The sequence below is a fragment of the Triturus cristatus genome, chromosome 10, assembly GCF_964204655.1.
Source record: "Triturus cristatus chromosome 10, aTriCri1.1, whole genome shotgun sequence".
Lineage (NCBI taxonomy): Eukaryota > Metazoa > Chordata > Amphibia > Caudata > Salamandridae > Triturus > Triturus cristatus.
Genome location: NC_140593.1, coordinates 209952808 through 209976143, shown reverse-complemented (window position 1 = coordinate 209976143; position 23336 = coordinate 209952808). Strand labels below are relative to the sequence as shown.

General features: G+C 42.6%; 1 protein-coding gene across 3 annotated transcripts in view; it reads right to left on the bottom strand.

Annotated features, from left to right (window-relative positions):
* Nucleotides 1-23336, bottom strand: part of NEBL (nebulette) — a 678034-nt gene that overhangs the window by 507950 nt on the left and 146748 nt on the right. For all 3 annotated transcript variants that reach the window (XM_085630820.1, XM_085630819.1, XM_085630816.1), the window contains exon 3: nucleotides 8547-8631. In XM_085630820.1, coding sequence (XP_085486946.1) covers nucleotides 8547-8631 — 85 coding nt within the window. The remainder of the gene's footprint in view (nucleotides 1-8546; nucleotides 8632-23336) is intronic.

Here is a 23336-nt window from a genome sequence, read left to right as displayed (position 1 = left end):
CTGTGAGTAGGGGCAGGGTCGTACTGGGGGTAGTGTTTTTGGGTTTAGCGTAGTGTCGGGGGGTTAGTGAAGTGTAGTGTTAGAGTGTAGGGTCCAGGCAGAGGGAAGGGGGAAGATCGTGTAGGGGGAAGTGTATTAGGTTTTAGGATAGTGATGTGGTGTTAGTGTAGTGTAGGGTACTGTTTTAGGGTTTAGGGTAGTGTTGTGGTGTTTGTGTATTGTAGGGTAGTGTGTTAGTGTAGGGACCGGCTTGGGGGTAGGGGCAGGGTCGTGCTGGGGGTAGTGTTTTAGGGTTTAGGGTAGTGTCGGGGGGGTCGTGAAGTGTAGTGTTAGAGTGTAGGGTCCAGGCTGGGGGAAGGTCGTGTAGGGGGTAGTGTATTAGGTTCAAGGGTAGTGATGTGGTGTTAGGGTAGTGTAGGGTATTGTTTTAGGGCAGTGTTGTGGTGTTTGTGTAGTGCAGGGTAGTGTTTTAGTGTAGGGAACGGCTTGGGGGTAGGGACAGGGTCGTGCTGGGGGAGTGTTTTAGGGTTTAGGGTAGTGGTGTGGCGTTTGTGTAGTGTAGGGTAGTGTAGTGTTTTAGGGTTTAGGGTAGTGTCGGGCGGTCGTGAAGTGTAGTGTTTGGGTGTAGGGTCCAGGCAGGGGGAAGGGGGAAGGTCGTGTAGGGGGTGGTGTATTAAGGTTTAGGGTAGTGTAGTGGTGTTTAAGTAGTGTAAGGAACTGTAAGGTAGTGTAGTGTACGCATGATTTTAGTGCTATGTTTTTAATTAGCATAAACCATAGTATATTTATAACCATTTGCGTTATAAATGCATGCACAGTTAAAACTTTCGAAGTAATAATGGTTTATGCTATGTAAAAACATTGCACTAAAAGCATGCAAAGTAATGGTATGCGAAGTATCGACATACATTCCTCCTGAAGGGAGGCGTAACGAGGAGAAAAATGTTAATTTATACTTGTTGCTTCCTCTTTCTATCATAGAATGATGAAATTGCCCTGCGTGCAATGGGGGCCCCATTGCACCATGGTGTGAGGGTGCCTGCATTGGTGCTAGGAAAGGACAGGAATGCACCGTATTGCGTAAATGCGGTGCATTCCTGCCCTTTCACTTTGTCGTACACAGTGCAGCGAGGTGCCTTGCTGCCCTATGCCAAAATACCAAAAACGAGGTTCTATATTGCAAAAGAAACGCAAGAGACTGAGTGGCACACCAAAAACAAAAACGATCATAAGTAAACACAGACTAAAACTCTCTCTACCTCATTAAGGCATTAAAGCGACAGCAAATGGTCACAGAATTAGAGGCTTGAAGATTAACATAGTTAGGCCTCTGAGTTTGATGGTTGCTTAGCTTTCATTAGACAGTTTGCTAAGGAAATTTGAAATCTGAGTGACAGATGCGGTAATTAAATAATTATGAGTTAGTCTAACACGAGATGTGTGGTACTAGGCAGGGCTGAAAATTGTTCCTGCCAGGCATAAACTACGGATCTACTTCTGTGGATTTCCCCACTGCAAGGATTGAGAAATCACCAGAAGTACAACCTACAAGATGGGTAGGAAGTGGGTATTAAGAAAAGTCATGTGACAGGCGCAATAGTAAGCCTGGACAGATGCGCCACACTTGGCTTTCCAGGCTTTTCACCTGTTTGGTGATTGACAAAAAAGAGTAAAAGTACATTCAGACAAAGTTGAAAACTTTAGTATGTGATTATTTTTTAGTGAATTGGACATCAATAGTTATTCACCCAGGACTTTCAAATATTGTGTTAAAGCCACTACCTGATTGACAAATTGTACACATGCTGTCAAATGTAGACAATGCATTTATATTAGGCAGATGCCCTCAGTCTGAAATGTGCGTTGTGAGAACCTCAAATCTAATTTAGAGCTCAGTAGACAGGCTACTCCATCAAAAACGTGACGTATATCCTGTCCGCTGTATTAAAAGCTCCACTGGATACAATACACTTTCAATAAGGCAGACCAGTAGCGGCTCGTGGAGGGTATGCTGCAGGGCGGTGGAGGAGCAGGGTAGGGGTAGTAAACTATGGCATTCGGCCGAACAGGGGTAAGTAAACAAATAAATAAATAAAATGAATTTCACTGCGCGCGCTGCATTGTCAAATGCGATGCAGCGCGCGCAACACAATTTGTTTTATTTATTTGTTTACTTACCTCCGTTCGGCCGTATTCCGTAGTTTACTACCCCCCACCCTGCTCTTCACCGCCCGACCCACCACCCCGCAGCACTCCCTCCACGAGCCGCTACAGAGGCAGACATGATCTCTGTCGCATTTGTGACGGAGTAACCTATTCGCCAAGCTCCTAATCAGCCCTATATCTCTTCTTCTTTTCTTACACATATATCTTTTTCAATTGATGGGGGCAGGTTGATGAGAGGGCAGCTGGGGTATTCAATTTTTTATGAAATGATCGTCATATTAAACGCAGAAATAAAAGTCAACGTTATATTTCTTAATTATCAACCTACGTAGTTTAATCACTTTCTTTCTCCTTTCTCCAGAAGTAAAGTCAGTAAGAAATGGGGAGGATTGGAAGGAATTGTTCTTTTCTTAGCTGTATTTGGACCTGGAATGACAGGACCACCACATAAGGGACCCGCAGCATACTCATCATATTATCAATCTGTAAGAATTTATAGTATATATTTAGTACACTTTTTTAGCATTTCTAAGTGCTAGCATTCACAAGCTGTAATCTGTTTACACCGTGATGCTGTGGTACAATGCCAACAAAGGCCCTTATTCCATGCCAAGTTGTTAAGGCAACAGCAAAAATTTACATAGGCATACAATTTATACAATATGCTAAACAAATATGTTAATCAATCTCGCATTTGTTTCTTATACAGTCATGAAATAGTATTTAATCTACAGTAGTTTTTCAATATTAATTCATAACGTGTACCGCAATAACAATATTAGAACTTTATATGTTATGAAGTGCTCTGCATTGCTTTTCCCTCACGTAATTCCTCATTCAATCTGTGATACGAACTAGGATTACCAGGATATTATTGTATATATGTTTTAAAATATTGTCATTGAATGACCTTGCTTTAAAAGGCACTCTCTTCTGCTTCCAACATCCAACGCATATAAATATGGTTTAACAAAGGGAACATTTGTACACTCGGAAAGTCCATTTTGTGACATTTTTGAAAATATCAATACATTTATAATTCATGAGTGCATTCTGGTGCATGTCTATTGAATTCCCTTTAAACATTTGATTTATTGGCATAATAGTAAATGGCCGTGTTGAGACTGTTAAGTATAGGCACTTGTCAGGTGTATCAAAATTGAATAACATTTTGTCATAAAAAAGGAATAAGCACTATCCAGGAATTCCGAGACCCCATTCCCCAACCTGTGCACCCAATTCTGCATAAAGCATCCTACAGCAGATCATTACCTTATATCTCTATCAGTTTAAATCATCATTGATCTATACGTACTTTCCCAAAGCTTCAATTCCTCCTTTTAAAATTGCTTTCAACAATTTGAGAATATTGAAAATATCCTCATTTGTGCCTCTACTAGTTATGAATTTTGTAGAGGTTGATTTACCTTCAAAGTTGTGCTATATGTATATTTGCTTTAATTTAATTTCTGAATGAGCAATTGTGAAATAGTTTAATTTGTAATGAATAACCATACAAATCCAATACAGATATACAGCAAACTGCCCAGTTACACAGTTCCAGTGGGTTGCTGGGATTTCCAGGGGCGGCTGGTGACATTTGAAAGTGGTAGGGCGTAAACAAAATTGCGTGACTTATGTGTATCAAGCAAGCGTAGCGAGCTAGCCCAACTGTCATAAAGTCTGGTTGGAGACGGGAGGGGGGTTCTTCCCCTGAGAACCTTTTGAAAAAAGATGTGGCAAATTTGTGCATTTTCAAGCAAATTTGAGAAAGTAAGAAGGTTAATAAGGCACTTGTGAAAGCGTAGTTGTGACATCAATAAAAAAGATTTCACATGAAAATGATATTGGTAGCTGCCTATTCAGTATAACCACAGAATGACATCACTTTTCTCTAGGATATACACTCAAATTACAACCTGCATCAATGATTACCAATTGCTTTTATATACTAAAGTGTCACATTACACATCAGTCTGTCATCATATGCACAGTTACCCCATAATATGGCAGACATACATTTCATGTAACTAATTAACCACCACAGACCATTCAGTGCCTTAGGATGCGTCTCATATTTCCTGCATATTCCGCCAATGCCATGATGTACTCCAGGGATTTCCCATTTGCCAATCAACCCCATGATGTGCCTCTCATACCCTGTCTGCCATTTAGTGCCATGATATGCCTCAGAACTCTGACTAACAACACTTGGAGCCATATTGTACTCCAGGGATCACCTTATAACCATTATATGGATATAATATTTAAAGCCGTGATGTGCTCCAGGTAATCAATGGCCATAACAGGCTACAGATATTTTTTCCTAATCCAGTTAATGGCATGATATACCCCAGGTGCACGTTATATGCCAACTGACCTCTTGATGGGCTCCAGTTACTGTGTTTTGCTAGTTAGCTCCCTTGGTGCTCCGGTATTCTCCTGCAAACCTGACAGCACAGTGTAACCCACAGAGGCTAGTCAATTAAACATTTTGCACAATCCATGAATTAATGTATTCCGATCCGCAGTCACACATGCTTTAAGCAGCATAAACACGTATCAACACCTCTCAGCGGCACAGATATAATAAACAGATAAAACAAACAGGCAGGCTAAGTTAACGTTTCAATGTCATTTAGCATGGGCACTGCCATCGAGCTATTCCTACATGCCTCACTCACCCTGTGCATTTCTCTCCTTGACTCACTGCAATCAGTGGAATGCCGTGGTGGTGGCAAACGGCATAATGTGAAGGAAGAGTCTCTTTGACAAAGATCCCATCAGCAGAAACAAACCAGGGGGTCAATCATGCTGTATGTTTTTATTTGTATAGCACAAACTCGACCCAAAGGTATTTGCGGGCTTGACATGAGCCCCAGCTGCACTGCATTACAGACGGGCACATTCATTCTTAGGCATGGAGAGATTTAACTTAAGTGATTTCAAATCACTTAAATCTGACTTTGCTGACTTGCCCGGAATCACAGGATGGTGAGCCTCCTGCCGAGACTCACTTGAACCCTTGAAAACCCCAGCTAGCTAAGAGAAAAGTTTAATCTGGAGTCAGTCTTGCCCGGGCTGGGGGCCAGTAACAGGCGGCGGGCTGCTTTGAGAAAGCCACACGCCCAGATCCCTAGAGGCCGTGCATTGCAAGCCAAGAAGTAATGTCCAGTTAGCTGCAATTTATCGGCCAATTCGGGGTGCAAATATTTTTGACTGCCGGCTGGCTGACAGATAAGGCAGTAGCCTCTGGGGGCCTGGAGGCACGCTGGGGCTTAGAGGCCTCACGTTGCAGAAGGCCATGAATATGCCTTCAACGGCAGTCCGGCACAAGGCGGGAGCCGCGCTTATAATGTTACCCTCAGAAGTGACCGAGATTGGGTTTTCGGCCTCACACTTTTTCACCACAAGGCCCATTGTTGCAGTGCCTTTAAAATGGCCTGTGTCCAGTCGCGGTGGGCGGAGGGGGGGCGGGGGGTGGGGGGGTCGCGCAGGGGTGGGGGCGCCGGGGGGTTAGTTTTAAAATAAATGAAAAAAAAAATCCTACCTGTCATGAGCAGGTCCGCCGTCCGCGCCGCCTCGGGTCCGTTGGCGCCTACAGCCCCTCTCAGACAATCCTGGCGCTGCCGGCAGCGCCAGGATTGGCTTAGGGCATGGTTACTCCTCGCCCGCCTGCCCATTAGGAGACTGAGGTTTGAGCCTTTGCTCAACCCTCGCTCTCCTAATGGGCATGCGCCAGCCTGTGCAGCCACTAGTGAGCATGACTGGGGACGGTGCGAAAATTCGAGCACCTTCCCCACTCATGCGCACTGGTGCTGCTGCCTGATGCCCCTGGTCCGTCTGACAATCATGTCAGTCAACATGACGCCGGACCGCCCAACCCCTTCAGACTATGAAGGGGGTGGGCGGTCCGACGTCATGCTGACTGACATGATTGTCAGTTCTCCCTCGGCGTCTTTGAACTTAAGTAAACTGATTCAGTTTACTTAAGTTCAAAGACGCAGAGGGAGCTGCGGGCGGGGGTGTTACGCCCCAACGCCCCAATGGACGCACCGCGCCTGGGGATTTCTCTGTAGCCGAATCCACTTATTTTCTATACAGGTCCTTCTTCATTCCCCATATGCATGAAAGATGTTTCCCCAGTGGGATAGGAGAAATGTCCAGTTGGTCTAATAGTATACTTCCAGGAAGATGCAGATATCTCTGTCTGCAGGGCATTACACAATCCCATTACACAATCCCTGCTTCAGGAAAGAAAGTCCACAAAGTATTCAGGGTCATTTGGCAGGACCTCAACCCTTCGATACTTAAAGTCAGCAAGAAGCTATCTTCCTTATCCCTCAGTAAAGCTTGTCTGTCCCAGGGATCAAAATCAATCCAGAAGTTAAATTTTTTCCATAGCACCCTGTCAGACCTATATGACGAAGCAACACGCAGATTGTAGTGATACGGTGGAGTCGACATGTTTCTTGCCTGAATTGCCCTAAGGGTCAGTTGGCAATTCATTAGGACCAAAAGAAACGGTTAAATCCTACCCTCTGTTAAGCAAAGAGGACCCTTTCAAAGCTGGTAGGTCGAGTGATATTTTCATGTATCCACAAATTGTCCCGCAGCTGTACCGGGACCCTCTGCCTTGCCTAAGGGGCTATTTACTGAACACCTTTGGGTGGAATAAGCTCGTTGCAACTGATCTGGTGCAATATTGTAATTCAGAAGTGCCCACCCTTCATTTGAAAGGAGTCCCATTGCTTAACAGAGGGTAGGATTTAACTGTTTATTTTGGTCCTGATGAAATGCTGACTGACTCTTAGGGCAATTTAGGCAAGAAACATGTCGACCCCACCGTATCACTAGGATCTGTAGCTATCAAGAGACATTGCTCCTGGAGGATAGCACCACTGTTTTATTTAGTCAAGGTACCTTCACCCCATAAACACATTCTTCTGGGTACCCTTAGTCCATTATACACACACCCCACACTTTCCGCACAGTTCCCTCTCATGCATTCACCTGATGGCGATTACGGATCAAAAGATCTCCAATCAAGAGCCCCCAGGCCAGTCAGGAATTGCAGCACCGACCTGACGAGGAGTGCCCTGTGATGAAACATGACACCCTACCAGGTGTGTGGGGGCATTCAGATCTGACCATTTTGATCCCTTCTGATCCAGGTGGTCAGCTTCGTGATTTCACCACCCTTTGACTCAACCACTGACGAGGAACTACTCCACCTTTATGGTTAGTCTACTGGTTTCTAGGAGGAGCATAGGCATAGGACCTCTTTCAATATTGGGCTCTTCATCCCTCCATTTATGAAATAAATGTATTTCAAATTTAAAATGCAGTCACAGACATGGTGGTCTGCTGACCCCAGCAGGCCACCATCCCTGTGAGAGCTGGTCATTCCCAATGGGGTCGCAAATTGTGAACTGCCTCATGAATATTAATGAGGCAGGTCGTTTGCGACCCCAATGGGGATCGCAAACAGTGCCTGAGACACTGTTGCAAATTCCATGTTGCAAGTCGCAAAACAGAAGGGTTATACATTTGGCCCTATATGTCCTAAATTCTATATAAACACAGTCAAATATTTGGGAATAGCGTTCTGATCCTCTAAAATATTGCACATTCTCTGCATGTAGCCCCCTATAAAGTGACTTGCCTCCAAAGGGGAAAGTAACACTGGAGGCAAAGGGTTGTGCTGCTTTTGATTCCAGCCCTGCTTGAATAGAGAAGCAACACTGGTTAATATTCCTTTGCTCTGATGTGCCATGCTGCTGGACAAACATGGGCCTGCTGATGTCAGCAGGTACCGCCTCTCCTTCATCCACATGGGTCAGGGGGCGTATATACTTCACAGGGCTAAAACTGACAGGACACAGAAATGTAAGATACTTTATTTTTACCTGTGAATTGTAAGTGGGAACATTATCCTTTAAACCAGTGGCAATGCCTTGACAGATTCATTCCATGCCTGATTCGGGCATTCCCCCAAAGGAGATCTTTGCAAGAAAATGACATTTACTATGTGGGGAGAGAAAATATCTTTGAAATTAATTGATTTTGCAGGCGGGACAGTCACCAAGAACATGAATTACCTGGGAGGTTTTTGCTACATCACCACTCAACGCATAATTAGCTACACTCCTATTTCTTTTTCATTTCTATTACCACAAGGGATTCACAATTTCATAGCGAACTCTAGAATACAAGATTTAAATGACAATAGACACAGGCACAACCACAACCAAGAATATTATCTTTCCAGTCTTGAAATAATTGGCATAGTGAATTATTAGATAACACTATTAGCTAATGCTACACGTCTGGATTAATGAACTGGGTGTGATAAAATGACTTCCCATAACATTGATTACCTGACTCTGCATTGCACTTTGGTGCTTCAAACGTAGGTTTTCAGGTGTATCTGCTACTGTGGTAAAAGACTGCTTTGGATAATGTCTACAATACAAAAGGGAAAGCAATGTGTAAATATGTATTAAAATATCAATGAACTTGAAAGCAAGTGGTAACAAGATCTGGAAATGGCACTGTCTTTATTTACTACAACTTTTTTTTAACAGTTTAAGCAGTTATTTTAAGATGAATGTGTCTCATTGTTCTGAACATTAGGCCACAATTGTATGCTATGTACTCTATTGAAGCCCTACTACAGAAATGTAAAACGTTTCTGCACCATACACACAGGGACATACATACACTTCTCGTGGTACACAAAGGTATTACTCCAAAAAATGATGAATGTAGCACAGACCAATACTTCTCCTCCATCACTCAACAGTAAACAGAGTTGCACATTACCATATTTTACTGGATTATGCATTTGATAATATTAACGTATAGAGACAGTACAGCCAACTTATAAATAAATATCTCTAGAACAAGTTAGCCTTTTATGACTGACTCACAATCCGAACTATGCATGTTTTCCATGATCCTATTTGTGTCAAATCTTCAATAGTTGCTATCAAGGGCCTTTGCCATTATTTTCAACCATCAATTATCCTCTACTGTTTCCTGCAATCCACTCTATTTCCTCCAGGCCCTTTCTCATCTGCCCCAGCTCCTCTTGGGTCAGTCCTTCTGCTTCCTTATTCCTTCGGGAGATTCGTCACTACTGGCTCATAAGACATTTCTCAGGCTTCACATCTGCCCTTTGCTGGCAGGAAAACTCATCTTTTGCCAGCGTTATTATCCTATTGGGAAGTTTGGAGTACCAAGTCCAGGACTGTTGCTCACCTCTGAAACAATGAAGTCAGATTATCTAACAAGTGCAGAACCAGGTCAAAGCACTGAGGCTGCAGGCTATGTACCTTTCAGCATTGGTGCATTCAAGCAACCTGTTTGGTGGATTTTAATTTCTGTTTATTTTTCGGTGTTTAAGTGCCTTCAAGGATAAGTAACCATCAGAAAGCCACAATTCATCTGCACCGTGGTACAATGCCAGGAGCCTCTCTGCAGCTAAGAGAAGTATCATATCTGAACTTTTGCCCGGTTTACATAGGTAAGTTGCAGTCCAGTACAGACAGAGCTATCTGATTGTCTTCCTGCACTGGAGCATGACTCCTCTTATAACAATCAACCTTGACTGCCCTAGGGGCTTTGTCGCTAGTAATGTCTCCCTGAATTGCACGATCATGAGGGCTTCGTGGTGGGATATGAAAGGTAACTCAACATGTTAGTTTATGTAATAATCTTAAAAGTAGTCTTATTAGGCCATTCTTCTAATCTGATAGGTAGTCACTCATGGTTAAATTCAGAACAGTGGTTCTTACTTTTGAAATCTCTTACGTCAAGGAAACCAAAATCTGAAACAAGCATCCTCCTGCCTTGCTATGATAATGTGCAACAATTGCATAAAAGCAATTCACCTCTTGATCCTCTTTCAGGGGAAGCTAGTCTACAGTCTACAGGGCATGGCGAGGGAGGGACCAGTCATGCCCTCGCCGCCGCCGCCGTCCCCCGCATCCGAAGAGCCACAACGGGAGGATGATCCTTCTCCTACCTGGCCGCCAAGACGTGGAACTCCCTCCCCACCCACCTCCGCCTGACCCAAGACCACCTCGCCTTCAGGGAGCAACTCAAGACCTGGCTGTTCGAGCAGTAGCGGACCCCCCCTCCCCAAGCGCCTTTAGACCCTCCGGGTGAGTAGCGCGCTATACAAATGCCTTGATTGATTGATTGATCATCTTTGATATGCTTCGTAAAAAAAAATGTAACTAACAATATTTATTGTGTAGATCAGTGAAATATTTTCAGTACGAGGATTCCATTGCAGCTAAGTTTGTATCACACAAAATAAAACAAATAATAAATATCTTAATAACTAAATAAATAGATACATATGAACTTGTTTTTTTATTTTTATTTGTGGAGGTTGTAGTCCTAAAGAATTGCAAGGTGCTTACAGAAAATATAGTTTACAGTATTAATCCACAAGTCTGACAAACAATAAAATGATAAAAGTACAAACAAATTAGAAATAACTTTGATTCCATTTCACAACACTGTCCCTATAATTGCCTACCTCTTGCAGTCAGATATTTGGGTGATTTGAAATATCAGTAACAAAAGTTCGACCTGAATAGTCAGTTATCCAGTTTGTAAGACTAAGAACTGAAAGTCACATTAACACAATGGTGGTCTAAACAACGTTTGCTCACATTACTAGAAAGGGGACTTGTAAATCTGTCAATAGTAAAACCACTTTTAATTTGTAATGAACAGGTTGCAAAAAACGAATCTCCGGTACGAGAGTATATTGCATTCAAAGAGCTCACAGATGTTTCCTGTTAACATCTGAACTACATTCTACTGGCAAACATGCACTGCAGTTTCCTCCCCTCCCCCACTCACTTCCTCCAAATATTCTGCTCTAATTATTGTGTTACAAGATGTAGGTCCTACCTCACCACCAGCACCCACAGCATTGCTATGGTAGAGCTGGAAATTCCAGCTAACACCGCCAGTATGTGAGCCCATCCGAACACTTTCACTAAGGAGCGTCCAAGTGTTACAAACAACCAAGTGTCTTTAAGATTGGAACATGCAACAACTTCTCCCAAGCAGCACAATGGATAAAATAGCTCAATAAGCTATCAATCGCCATTGGGTCTCTCATCATAGTTATCATCTACGTTTACTTAACACGTAATAATCAGACGTTAATTTGTAAAAAAATAAGTGCTGGGGCTCTCGTCAGGAGGCATCTTGCACCAGCCCATTTCTCCTGTTAGTGCTGCCTAAAACAGAACCAACTGCTAACCATGAAAGTGGGGAGAGGATGTGGTGTAATGGCAAGAGCTGCAGGCTTCGGAGCTTGAGAACCCGGCTCGAGTCTCTGTGTCCACTCAACATCCTGTGATCCTGGGGCAAATCGCTTAATGTCCCCATACAATACAGGAAAAGTGCTGGTGTTAATGATTAAGTGATAGTGCTGAGCACCGGAAACCACCAGCTCAAATTAAGCACTGGTAATAATTAGTATTTGGTGGCATTTTTTGATGAATGCAGCCGCATATCTGTTCATTCTTATACCATCCATCCTCAGAGTTTCCAGTTTGCAATGTAATTGATTTTTCGTACACTGCTTGAAATTAGATGGTCGATCAATAGACTGTACTTTATCTCCAATATTACAAAAAAGCGATGCTTTAGTCTGGTGGACTTAGATGTGCTGTTACTAGTATTTATCTTGTATCATTACCAGCAGACGATCAGGCCCACATGCTACTTTTTCTAAATCACACCACACTTGGTTTACAGGCCTCAGCCTGTGGTCTGCCGGTGAAAAGATTAAAATACAAGAGAGGTGTATTATAGGCTTTAGAAAAGTAAAGTGCAGACTTCAACAATAAAGAAGAATTAGCAAAGCTGATCGATCTCACTCTGAGAGTGCTGCCCCATGGCACTGGCTTTGCTAATGCCAGAGCCTTTTAAAATATGTCTGACTGGGGAAAGCCAATAGCAGTGACTGATCATGTTACAAATATAGAACTCATTATTTTAAATACTTTTAAGATGGCTAATGCATTGTGTGACACGATGCGGTCTATTCACAAACTGCATTTTATAGTACATTTGTAGTACAACAGTAAAACTACTAAAGTACTGCAAAATGTTATTCACAAACCTTAAAGTGTAAATCTCCACCACTACCTCACAATACTTTTCTATGGGTCAATCTTCACGCATGTAGGTTTACAACTTTGGGGCATATTATGATGTTGGGCAGAGTTGCCTCTGATCGACTCTGTTTCGGTGAGGGAACCGCCCGACCATAGTTCGGCACTTTCGAACGCCTGCTTACGATGCGACCGCACATGGTACGGTCTTAAACTCCCATTTCTATATGGGAACTTGTGCAGCTGCACTGTGTGTGAGGCACCTCACGGTGCAGGTATTTTCAGGGGGGCACAGGCCCAGATGCGGAGGGCCAGGGCGGAATGGGATCTAGGGGCCCTGAATGTCACTTTCCAACAGCCTTTCCATGTCGGAAGGGCTCACATGGAAAGACTGTCAGTAAACAATATTATAATCCCTAAGGAAAAAACGCCATCTGTAAGAGATTATGAGGAGCTTCCAACTGACCAATGAGCTCCATGAGCCCGTTTGATTGTGTCGGTCAGTCCCTCCGATTGCTGCCTCCGACTGCATGCATCCTAATGCGTCGGTAAGGCTACAGCAGTAGATGCGGTTCGCAGAACAACCGACATGCTGTCAGTTGCGGTCCGAACCGAATCGTAATGAGGCCTTTAGTATTAAATGTGGGAAGGACCAGGGGAGCTCCTGGAAAATAGGGAATACATCCTATTAAATGGGAGGTGTTTAGGGAGGAGTAAGGAGGGGTATACGGAGGGGTTTAGCGAGGGGGACACACTCACCTACAAAAGAGTGAACCCATTGCTGTTTGCAAACTGCACTTCTAAAATTAATACAGCCAACAAGGCACACAAAACAACAAATTACTCCAGCTCAGCTAAAAGCTGGAATACTTGGAGCACCATGCATGGCCTACCATTGATATTGCAACACCCCCTCATGGAAAATATTGGAGACAAGCACATAAAATAAATTCCCAAAGGAAATAATGTTACATTTAATTTCTCTATAGGATCCTTATGCTCAGCAGAGAAGACTGAAAATGTGAAACAATTAAATAGTAAGCAATTAAATAGTTCTTTCTTTTTTTTTCTTTCTGTCAGAATTCAGCTTTACAAATAGATCTCAAAAATAGCAGGATAACATTACTTCCGTAAGTCCCACATTTGTAGCTTTGTATTAATCCTTGAGTGTTGCTTTCACCTAGTCCGCTGCATTTATCTTTTATCTTTTTAATTGGCTGATGACTTTATCACGAGATTTTTTACTTTTTGTGAGATTTTTAATTTGTGTATGTCCACTGGATGACTTGTTTAATATATGAATTTGAGAAATGTATAATTTTTTAACCACAAAATGTATTCTACTTGTTTTACTGTGAACTGTCATTTTGATGGCCCTAGTGGCCGAAATAAAGTCATTTGGATTGGCGTAAATGTTTGATAGCACTTGTAATATCTTTCTATTTAATTTTTAATTTAAAGCTCTCTTGTTGATGGTGAACATCAGGAAATAGTTTTTAAAAAACATTTTTGTTTAATTGTTTGAAAATCTTATTGCTCAGTGGGATGGGGAAACCCCACAGATGATTTCTGTTTATATGACTTTTCTGTCTTTGCAGTCTGTAGGGGATGCACACCTCTTCTCTAACAGCTAGGAGAATTGTTTGTCACCACTGATCCTGCTCAACCTAGAGGTGAGGGAATTTGTGCCAAAATAAATGTTAATAGAGCAGCTCACAATTGCCCTGGGCCCCTGATTGTAACTGTCACTCTCTCAGGCCCCCTTCAGCCTCCTTTCTTCGATTGAAGGGGTAGGTTACAGGTGACTGCATTTCTGATTCCCTGTTACCCAGAACTGAATATGACAAATGAAAAAGTGTGAGATGCCCCAATCCTTGCCTCTCTGAAGTTTGTGCAGCAATTTGGAGAGGGGCAGCTGACATGTTTGTGACTGCATGGACATCTCACGTCATTATCATTTTAGTTTCTGACGGAGCAAATAGCAAAAAAGATTACAAATAAATGCATATTGGCAAGCTAATAAAGAATAACATGTCATTAAAACTAATATCCAAGAAAAATATATGATCTCCAGACAGTTTTTCGAAATCCCACCTCTGTATGACAAATAAAACAACGAACTGTGCATTACTCATTTTCTGAGTAAAAACTTGGTTCGTGATATTTATTGCACTCACAAATTACCGCCCTTGGGATACTGTTTTTTTAGGTCGAGGACTACCGGTCTGCCGAAGGCAGAACCGGAAGTCGAGATTTAATGTTTCCTAGAGTGGCTCCTTAGCCCGCCTCTCTTTTTGCCTCTCCTCCATTGGCTGGCTTCCTAAACGGAGGCCCGCCATTGGAGGAGAGAGCCGTCCCTCCAAATAGGCTCCGTCTTTTTCAGATTCGGGGGCGTGTTCCTTGCTGTTCTTTCCACTTTTTAGCCACGCCCTTTTAGAACAGCAGGAACACGCCCCCGAATCCGAAAAAGTTTCGGAGCTTCCATCCGCCATTGTTTTGCTGTCCTCTGGCCGTGAGGATCTTCGTGCTGTTGTGAGTATAGTTGGTGGCGCTGCCCTTCGATGAGCAGGGATCCGCACCGTGCCTTGGACGCCTTTCCCCCTTGTTAGACTCTCTCTGTAGGTGGGGCCCCTTACAGCTAGTAATCTCACCCGGCCTTGTTTAGCATTCAGATTTTGTTTCCTCTCATATCCCCTTTTATAGTGCACACTACTGAAGACGTGAACAGCTTACAAAACTGAGCACAGTAACTCCAAACGTTCAGATGGTGAAGAGATCAGAGATCTGTAAGCCTTTCAGCCTGCGCAAGCTCGAAACGGAGCTGTAGTATTTACAAATGAAACAATTTCCACACAAAACTTAGCTGCGCCTTTAAAATCATGCATCGCTTAACAGTTGCACTTGTATGACTGCTCGTAGATTGAAGCTTTACAGAGACAGCCTCTGTTTGCACACCTGCATCCTACGCTGCTTCTCTGTAGAAAGGTGTTAGAGGCAGGGCCCATCCCCCAGCAGAGTTAAGAGAACGCGGGTCTCTTGCGATGCTAATTGTCCCTTTGTTATGCGAAGAGATTCATTTTCATCTCCAGTTCGGCGGCATCCTGAGGCCATGCCCTGAGTTTCCTCTCAAAGCAGGGAGTGTTCACAGACGCTGTTGAGAAAGGCCTCACAGATTTTAGAATCATGCCAAACAAGCGCACCTCTCTTTTAAGGCCTGATGACTTAATCAGTTAACCTCCAAGTGCCTAAAATAAACAAAAAATGAATGTGTCCGTGTGTAATGTTACACAGGCTACATACAGTTTTGAAGACACAATTGGGATGTGCAGAATGAAACAGGCGTACCTTTTGTTTTATCAAGTGTATATATGCATTTTTTTTTATTTCTGTTGAGTTTAACATAGTCTTGCGCAAGCTTTTGTGCTGCACCGCAGAGCGAGCACCTGCCTCTGTGGGCCTGCAGTCAATAAAGAAACCCTATTTACCCCATATTTATGTCAGTTACTACATTATTTTCAGACAGTACAGCTCAGAAATAGCAGTCAAAGGTTGCCTAGTTTTGTTTCTGACCTTTGTTGTCTAAAACTAAAGCACCAATTTAGAGAAATATCATGATACTGTTCCAGCAGCTAAATAATTCATAGTTAATATTTAGCTGCTTAACAGAGTACCGGGAAGTTGTATTGGGTACCTATTTCTAAAGCAGGAGGAGCGGTCTCATTGGATACACAATTGTGGCACACCTGCTCCCTGGCATAAGTTTTGTGCTCACACAATAAATAAGAGTACATACAAAATCAACACAACTAGAAGGTGCACTGCAATTGCGTCTATAACTATAATTGGGGCTCAGATCAAGACATGTGGGGCTATGTGTATATTACCTGTTGCGACCAGCACACAACACTGCAATATCAGAGTATGCGTCACAACTTGTGGGTTCATGAAACAGGCATGTACATAGTCAAAGAGTGATTGGTTCTAACGTCTCGCTGCAATCTTATGCCAACATTGATTTTTAAAGGGGCAGAGATTATGGAAGAATATAAATGGCAAATAGTCTCTTTATACTCATAAAGAATGTAGTTTTCTTATTCTCCGCCCTCTGTGTTCATAATTTCTAAAATAAGAACAAGAGTTGTAGTTGAAAGCCTCAAACAAAGGAAAATAAATTACTTTCAGGGTATCTCCTTTTCCTGCTTCTTTTTTTAATATAGCATGGACAACAGAGAAGCATGTTTAATTTTTCAAGGTGTAAATACAGGCCCTCAAGAGCAACTGGTCACAAAGGGAAGTGCAACTGTCTACCCATCCAGAACTGGTGTGAAGCAAACACAGTACCGAGGTGTCTAGCACGGCCCTTTAATAAACTAACAAAACGTTTTAGAGTCCTAGGGCCTAGTGGTTTGGGAAGTAAGTTATTATGCTGTAGCATTTGTATCAAATTTTGATGCAAAGGTTTTTTTTGCACAAAAGTTGATCAGCACTGCTCATTTGAACACTTTAGATAATGAAGCATTGCATAGAGTTGTGGAAACATTCATGTCAAATGATAATAAACATTGGTCTCACGTGGTAAAGCTGAGGTATAAACAGTAGTATTACACTACCCTATGATGATCAGCAGTTTTACACTTGGAATATCAAGGCACCAAACTCCTAGTACAATAACAGACTACCACACTTTTCTTCCGTGGTTCCACAGAAATCGTATAACAATCTGTGGCCACAGGGTAAGTCAGTCTTATTGCCGGATCTGGTGCTATTTGACAAGCACTCATAAAATATTTTAACCTTCCCAAAAATCTTTGTAGGTTTTCCTGAGGCTCTCACATTGGAAGCTATGTGGTCACAAACTAAACTTTCAAAGACCCCTAGTGCCTGCAAGAGCCAGCTTTTATTGCCACATGCAAGTATTGCCATGAAGATTTTGCATCATATTTAAATAAAAAGCTGTGCTGAAGTTCTTTGTAGAATTTGGTCTTTGGAATTCTTAAGAGTCTGTTCAAGGACCAGCTCACAACTGAGTATTGGCTCATGATATAGCGGCCTCGAATGGGTGCAAAAGACCCGCTGATGTGTTCAAAATTGTTAATTTGTGCATTAGATTGATGAAAAGTATACTATCTTGCACTACTTTGGAAACAAAAGTGTAAAGCTTGCAGTATAGCAATAAGCAGTTATATCTGATTATATACTTCACTATACAGTACATTCCTTCAAATCGCTTTCAGTGCAACAGCATCTCCCAAACTAACCTGCTGGTCATTAAATTGAAATGGGCAAATGAAAGGCTTTGTTAATCAGATGTTTGTCGTAACTTTATACTAAAAAAATGCTTTATTTCCATTTTATAAAGAAAATCAAGCCATTGCAACAAGCGAAAGGCAAAATATATTCCCTCATCACATGATAACATAGAACTTGCAGCTGCAATAGAACTATTAGCATACATGGTAACTTTTTCTGCATACACATTCTTGTAACCAATCCCCTCAGCAAGTAGCTTGATCTAACCATGCATCTAGGTTCCCTTTTGCCCGCCTCTAACCCCCATACCCCTGGCAATCAAGCACAGCCCAAAAATCAGTTTCCTCCTCTTCTAGCCAGACAAGCCTTGTGCTGTAGGTGGTGCTGAAGTCATCCTCACCCCCCAAGTCCTAAACGGAGGCCCGCCATTGGAGGAGAGAGCCGTCCCTCCAAATAGGCTCCGTCTTTTTCAGATTCGGGGGCGTGTTCCTTGCTGTTCTTTCCACTTTTTAGCCACGCCCTTTTAGAACAGCAGGAACACTCCCCCGAATCCGAAAAAGTTTCGGAGCTTCCATCCGCCATTGTTTTGCTGTCCTCTGGCCGTGAGGATCTTCGTGCTGTTGTGAGTATAGTTGGCGGCGCTGCCCTTCGATGAGCAGGGATCCGCACCGTGCCTTGGACGCCTTTCCCCCTTGTTAGACTCTCTCTGTAGGTGGGGCCCCTTACAGCTAGTAATCTCACCCGGCCTTGTTTAGCATTCACGCGAAGCTCCGAGGGCGTTGCGTGCGGCGCCGGGCTCGGGAATCCTTAAGTCTTGACCAGCAGTTCATCTCATATGGCACATATTTCCGTTTTACTCCCATCGGTTTCGAGCTTTAAATGATCAGAGGGCGGGCGGCATTATCTGTGTACTCAGCTGGCATTCATCATAGCTTGTGGTGTTGGTGCTTGCAGTATTACATTGTTTACAGATAGCGCTCCATTCTACATCCTGCGTTTCCAAGTGCTGTAAACATCAGCTGTTCTTGTTTTCCGATGTAACTTGCATACCTTGTTAGGATAGAAGGCTGAGTCGGCTTTGGTAGGATTTAAGTCTTGACCAGCAGTTCATCTCATATGGCACTTATTTCCGTTTTACTCCCATCGGTTTAGCACTAGTGTTCTTAACAGAATTAAAAGCTTACACGCTTATCATGGTGCTGGAAAGTGAACGAATCTCTTCCAGACTAGTGCACATGTTAAGTGCCTGTGTTAGTCTAGTGCCATGGAACTCTCAGGGGAGACACGTTTCTGAACGCGTAGCCTCCTTCATCTACGTTACTTTACAGTACTTTGTGCTCCAGTGGAAGAGAGGGCGCTGGACGCTGGTTCAGCATTGTTTCTCGGCGCTTTGGCGGTATGTCAGAACACCGAGGCTAATAATATAGACATGTATTGACCCCCACGAGATCGACGACTATTATATGGTTCGGATCACCATACTTGTGGAGTGAAGAGTCACTATTTTACCTCTCCGGTGAGGGAGTGGCCGCCTGGCCATTGGAAGGATGACGTGCGTCAGCCTCTGCTCCCCAGAGAGTCTCTGTACCCCCAGCCAGCCTCTGTAGATGCAGTACCCAGCCAGTCAGCACGTCCCTGCACCCTCAGCCAATCTCAGCGCTACCAGTCTCTGTACCCAGCCAGTCTCTGTACCCTGCCAATCTTTGTATTCGAACCAGTGACCGCATTCCCGGCCAATTCTCGTAGCCACAGCCCTGCGATTCTTCAGCACAAATATAATGAAGTCCATGTTCTCCACTTTAGAACACAATTAAAAAGTAAATGTAAGTACTGTAACACTTATTTGTATTCGTGAATGAGCTCAGAGCAAATGCACTTTCAACTACTTCTCTCTCTAAAAAGATCACTACCTCACTCTCTCACTCCCTCACTCTCTATATCACAACTTCACTCTCTCTCTAACTCACTACATCACTCACTCTCTATCTCTCTACCTCACTCTTTCTATCTCACTAACTCACTTTCACTGTCTCTTTCACTACCTCTCTCTATCTCACTACATCACAACACCACTCTGCTTACATCTCACTACCTCACAACATCCCTCTCCCTCACTACATCACTGTTTCACTACCTCACTCTCTCTCACTACATAACTCTCTCTACCTCACTACTCCACTCTATCTCACTACCTCACTATCTCACAACTTCTCTCTCTCAAAACATCACTACCTCACTCTCTAGCTCACACCCTCACAACTTCACTCTCTCACTCACTACCTCAATCACTCTCTATCTCACTAACTCACTTTCACTCTCTCTTTCACTACCTCTCTCTCTATCTCACTACATCACAACATCACTCTATGCTTATATATCACTACCTCACAACATCCCTCTCCCTCACTACCTCACTCTCTCTATCTCACTACCTCACTCTCTATCTACCTCACTCTCTTATCTCACTACCTCACTCTCTATCTACCTCACTCTCTCTCTCTATCTCACTACCTCACTCTCTCTCTGCTAATGCAATAGGTATCACATATGCAAAAAAAGCTAATGCCAATAGAAATGACAATGCCATTTCTTTAGGGATACAAAAATGATAAAAAAATAATGAGCAATACCAATAGCTCTACCTATAATATTGCCGAGACCATTGCATTGTAAATGCTTGTTTCTTAGTGTATCAGGTAGCTCGCCCTTCAGTGGCCCAGACAGAAATAGGGATCGAGGGTCTTATGTTCTTTGTTGTGTGAATTTCCTTTCATATCTTCATTCTAACTGCAATGTTCCAATGCACTTTTAGTCCTTAAAGGCAGATGGTGTTTGTCCATCAACCTATTTTATGTTCATTGAGGGAATTGCTTTGATGTGCATAGTTTGAAAATGTTCAATGAAATCCCTTGAACGCTGTGAATCAAAGCACGGCCAGCTATTAACAAACAATTGACTGGGTTTATAAATATGAATACAGCTTTATAATGTTAAGTTCATATTACAAGGCAAGGCAGTACCATTACAATGACACTAGTTGTAAGCCACAGGGACTCGAACAAGCAAGAAACAAGGAAAAATGAAAAGCAGAGTGTGCACCTGTGCCGTGAGTTATCAGCACACCTTTATGATTTCTAGCTATATGTTTTCTTGGTTACAGCATGAAGAGAGATGCAGGGGTCTAAAAATCCTCCTTCAGTTTCCTAATGCAAAAATGTTGTCCTTAAATTCTTAATTGAGAAATGTATATCAACAAAATGCATTTAATAGCGGTAGCTTATATAGTTTTGTTTAAACTGAAATTATATATTAAAAATATAAATAAAGCAAATTGTAAATCCATTCAAAAAAGTATTTATCTTGATTAAATTATACTTCTCTTTTCCTTAGAAGACGTATTCCACCATATATGATTTACCTGCAATTTCTGTATGTTATTCCTTATCTTTTACGACACAGGTATTAATCGTGTCCAAAAAAACAGAAGAAAACTCGCAAGATGTTAAGTACTCTGGGTATTTTGCTTCAAAATTACACCTGGCCTGTACATAAACACTTTGTTGCACAAAGTTAAGACATGACTCACAGATGAAAAAAAAATGCTATTGGGGAAGATAATCAGAGCGCCAGAGCACCTAGGGGTATAAATAAAATTTAAGAATATATTTCCCAGTTTTGAACATATACAGGAAGAGAAATCTATATGCATGTATTTGTATTTTTTTTTATTTCTCAAATACGACATGCTTTACAACATGTGCCCAAGGAAATAATGCAAAGACGTGATGCTGATTTTCACCACCACCTTTTCAATGTGTGATAAAACGAAGAACAACACCCACATCATGAAATACACTTACCACACATCATTCACAAAGCACCAGGGATGAATTTCATAAATGTCACCAGAAAAAATTGCCACTTTTTATGTGACTAACACACATAACGATGAAGCAACGTGTGACATCCCATCTGCACCCTTTCTTGAAAGGAACACACATTTATGACCTTTACAAGGTCGTTTCCAGTCTTAAAAACCAGACACATTTCTTCCTATCCCCTGCACCTCATGTTGTTACTATTACCCCTAAATGCCTTCCAGTAAAGCTGCGAATATGTGTGCTTAAAATGTCCTTTCCAGGTAGAGGTGCAAACAAGGTGTCAAGTGGCGTCTACTGCACAAGGCATCTTTTTAGGCCACTGTCTCTCGATTAGCCACACAGTACGTCATGTTTTAAAAGTGCTTAAATACAACCAATACCTAAAATCTTTATTTTTAAGGGCAAATTATACCCAGAATATAATTACGCTGTAGTTTTGAGGCTCAGGTATTTTGCTGAACTTGAGATCCAGATAAATAGCGGGGTACGGGTACCATTTTATTGAAAGGTTGGATGGGGTCTGCAGCAGAGGTTTCAAGCTTGCTCAGTGCATCATACAGGTGACCGATAGATACTATACTGTGAGGATGTGGTGGTCGAATAGGCTTATAATGCAATCTGGCAGTGCTAGATGGATCAGTCTGAAAGGGCAATGTGTGGGAAGGTTTTGTGGCTGCGCATTGGTCAATTTTCTGGTCTGGTGTGTCGTGCTTGCGGCTGCGTGTGGGTCAGTGTTGTAAAGATCTTTTAATAAAGCCAGGCTGGCAGTAGCAGCCAGCAAGGTGCAAGCTGTGGAATATATAATCTTATTGTATGCTGCATGGATGGTTCAATTGCACTTCATAGGAGGGATGCGTCAATATTTGTATCTTTTTGCTAGGGAAAGAACATAGCGAATTTTACTGCCGCACCTCTTGGATTACCACACACATTGCCTGAGGCAAGCAGAACTACATGTGGTTCCTGGCCCTGCAGAGATCACCCGGAGAAAATGTCTTAAAAAGTATAGGATTGCTCTACTTACAAATGTGGCCAGTTATTTTACAACCCAGTTGATAAATGTGGACCTATTGTCTACCTCAGTCCGACCTGATGAGGATGCCAATTCCAGCAACACTTATTTTCATACCTAACAGCGCAGGGCATGCGCTCACGCACTAATACTGCGGGTTTACACTAAGGTATTTATTAATTTATAATGACCTTGCACAAGACGGCTAGGGGACACTAAATACCCCACTCACCGTCCTTTTGTTTTTATTATCATATAGTTATTGGTCACAATAAATTATTTTTCTGGTAACTATAATGATTTTTAACCTCCGTTCCACCCCACGGGCCCCCACTCTTTAGTTTAGAAGTGCATCCCTGTCTCCAGGTGTATGCCCGCCCTCCATCAAACGAAGGTTTTGGAGGGCGAGGACTGGCCGATGATGAAGCATGACACCAGGTGGTGTGTGAGGCCAGTCCGTCACTTTTTGTGAGATGTCCCAACTCACAACAATTCTAGAACTGAAGTAGGGTCACACTACTCTAGGAGCAGCTTTCTGTGAATAATATTTATTAATAGGTTGCCAGGGCCGAATTAAAGACCAATGCTCTCTTGGAATCATGGAATTTGCAAAAGTAGCGAGAGCTTCAGAGAGGACAAAAATGCATATATTTGTTTTTTTTTACAGAGCACATGAGGACATCTTCGGTAGACTTGAGATCACATAAGAGACCTAAAATAAAGAGCACCAGACCCATATGTAAACACCCAAAGTACATACAAATTCTCTTGGTTTCCCACTAGCCTTGTTTCTGTGCGGCAAATGTTGGATGCCAAGGATGGTTCCTTGCATTCTGTTCTTTTGACTGGTGGTGCTGAGCTCAAGGATAGTTCGTGCTG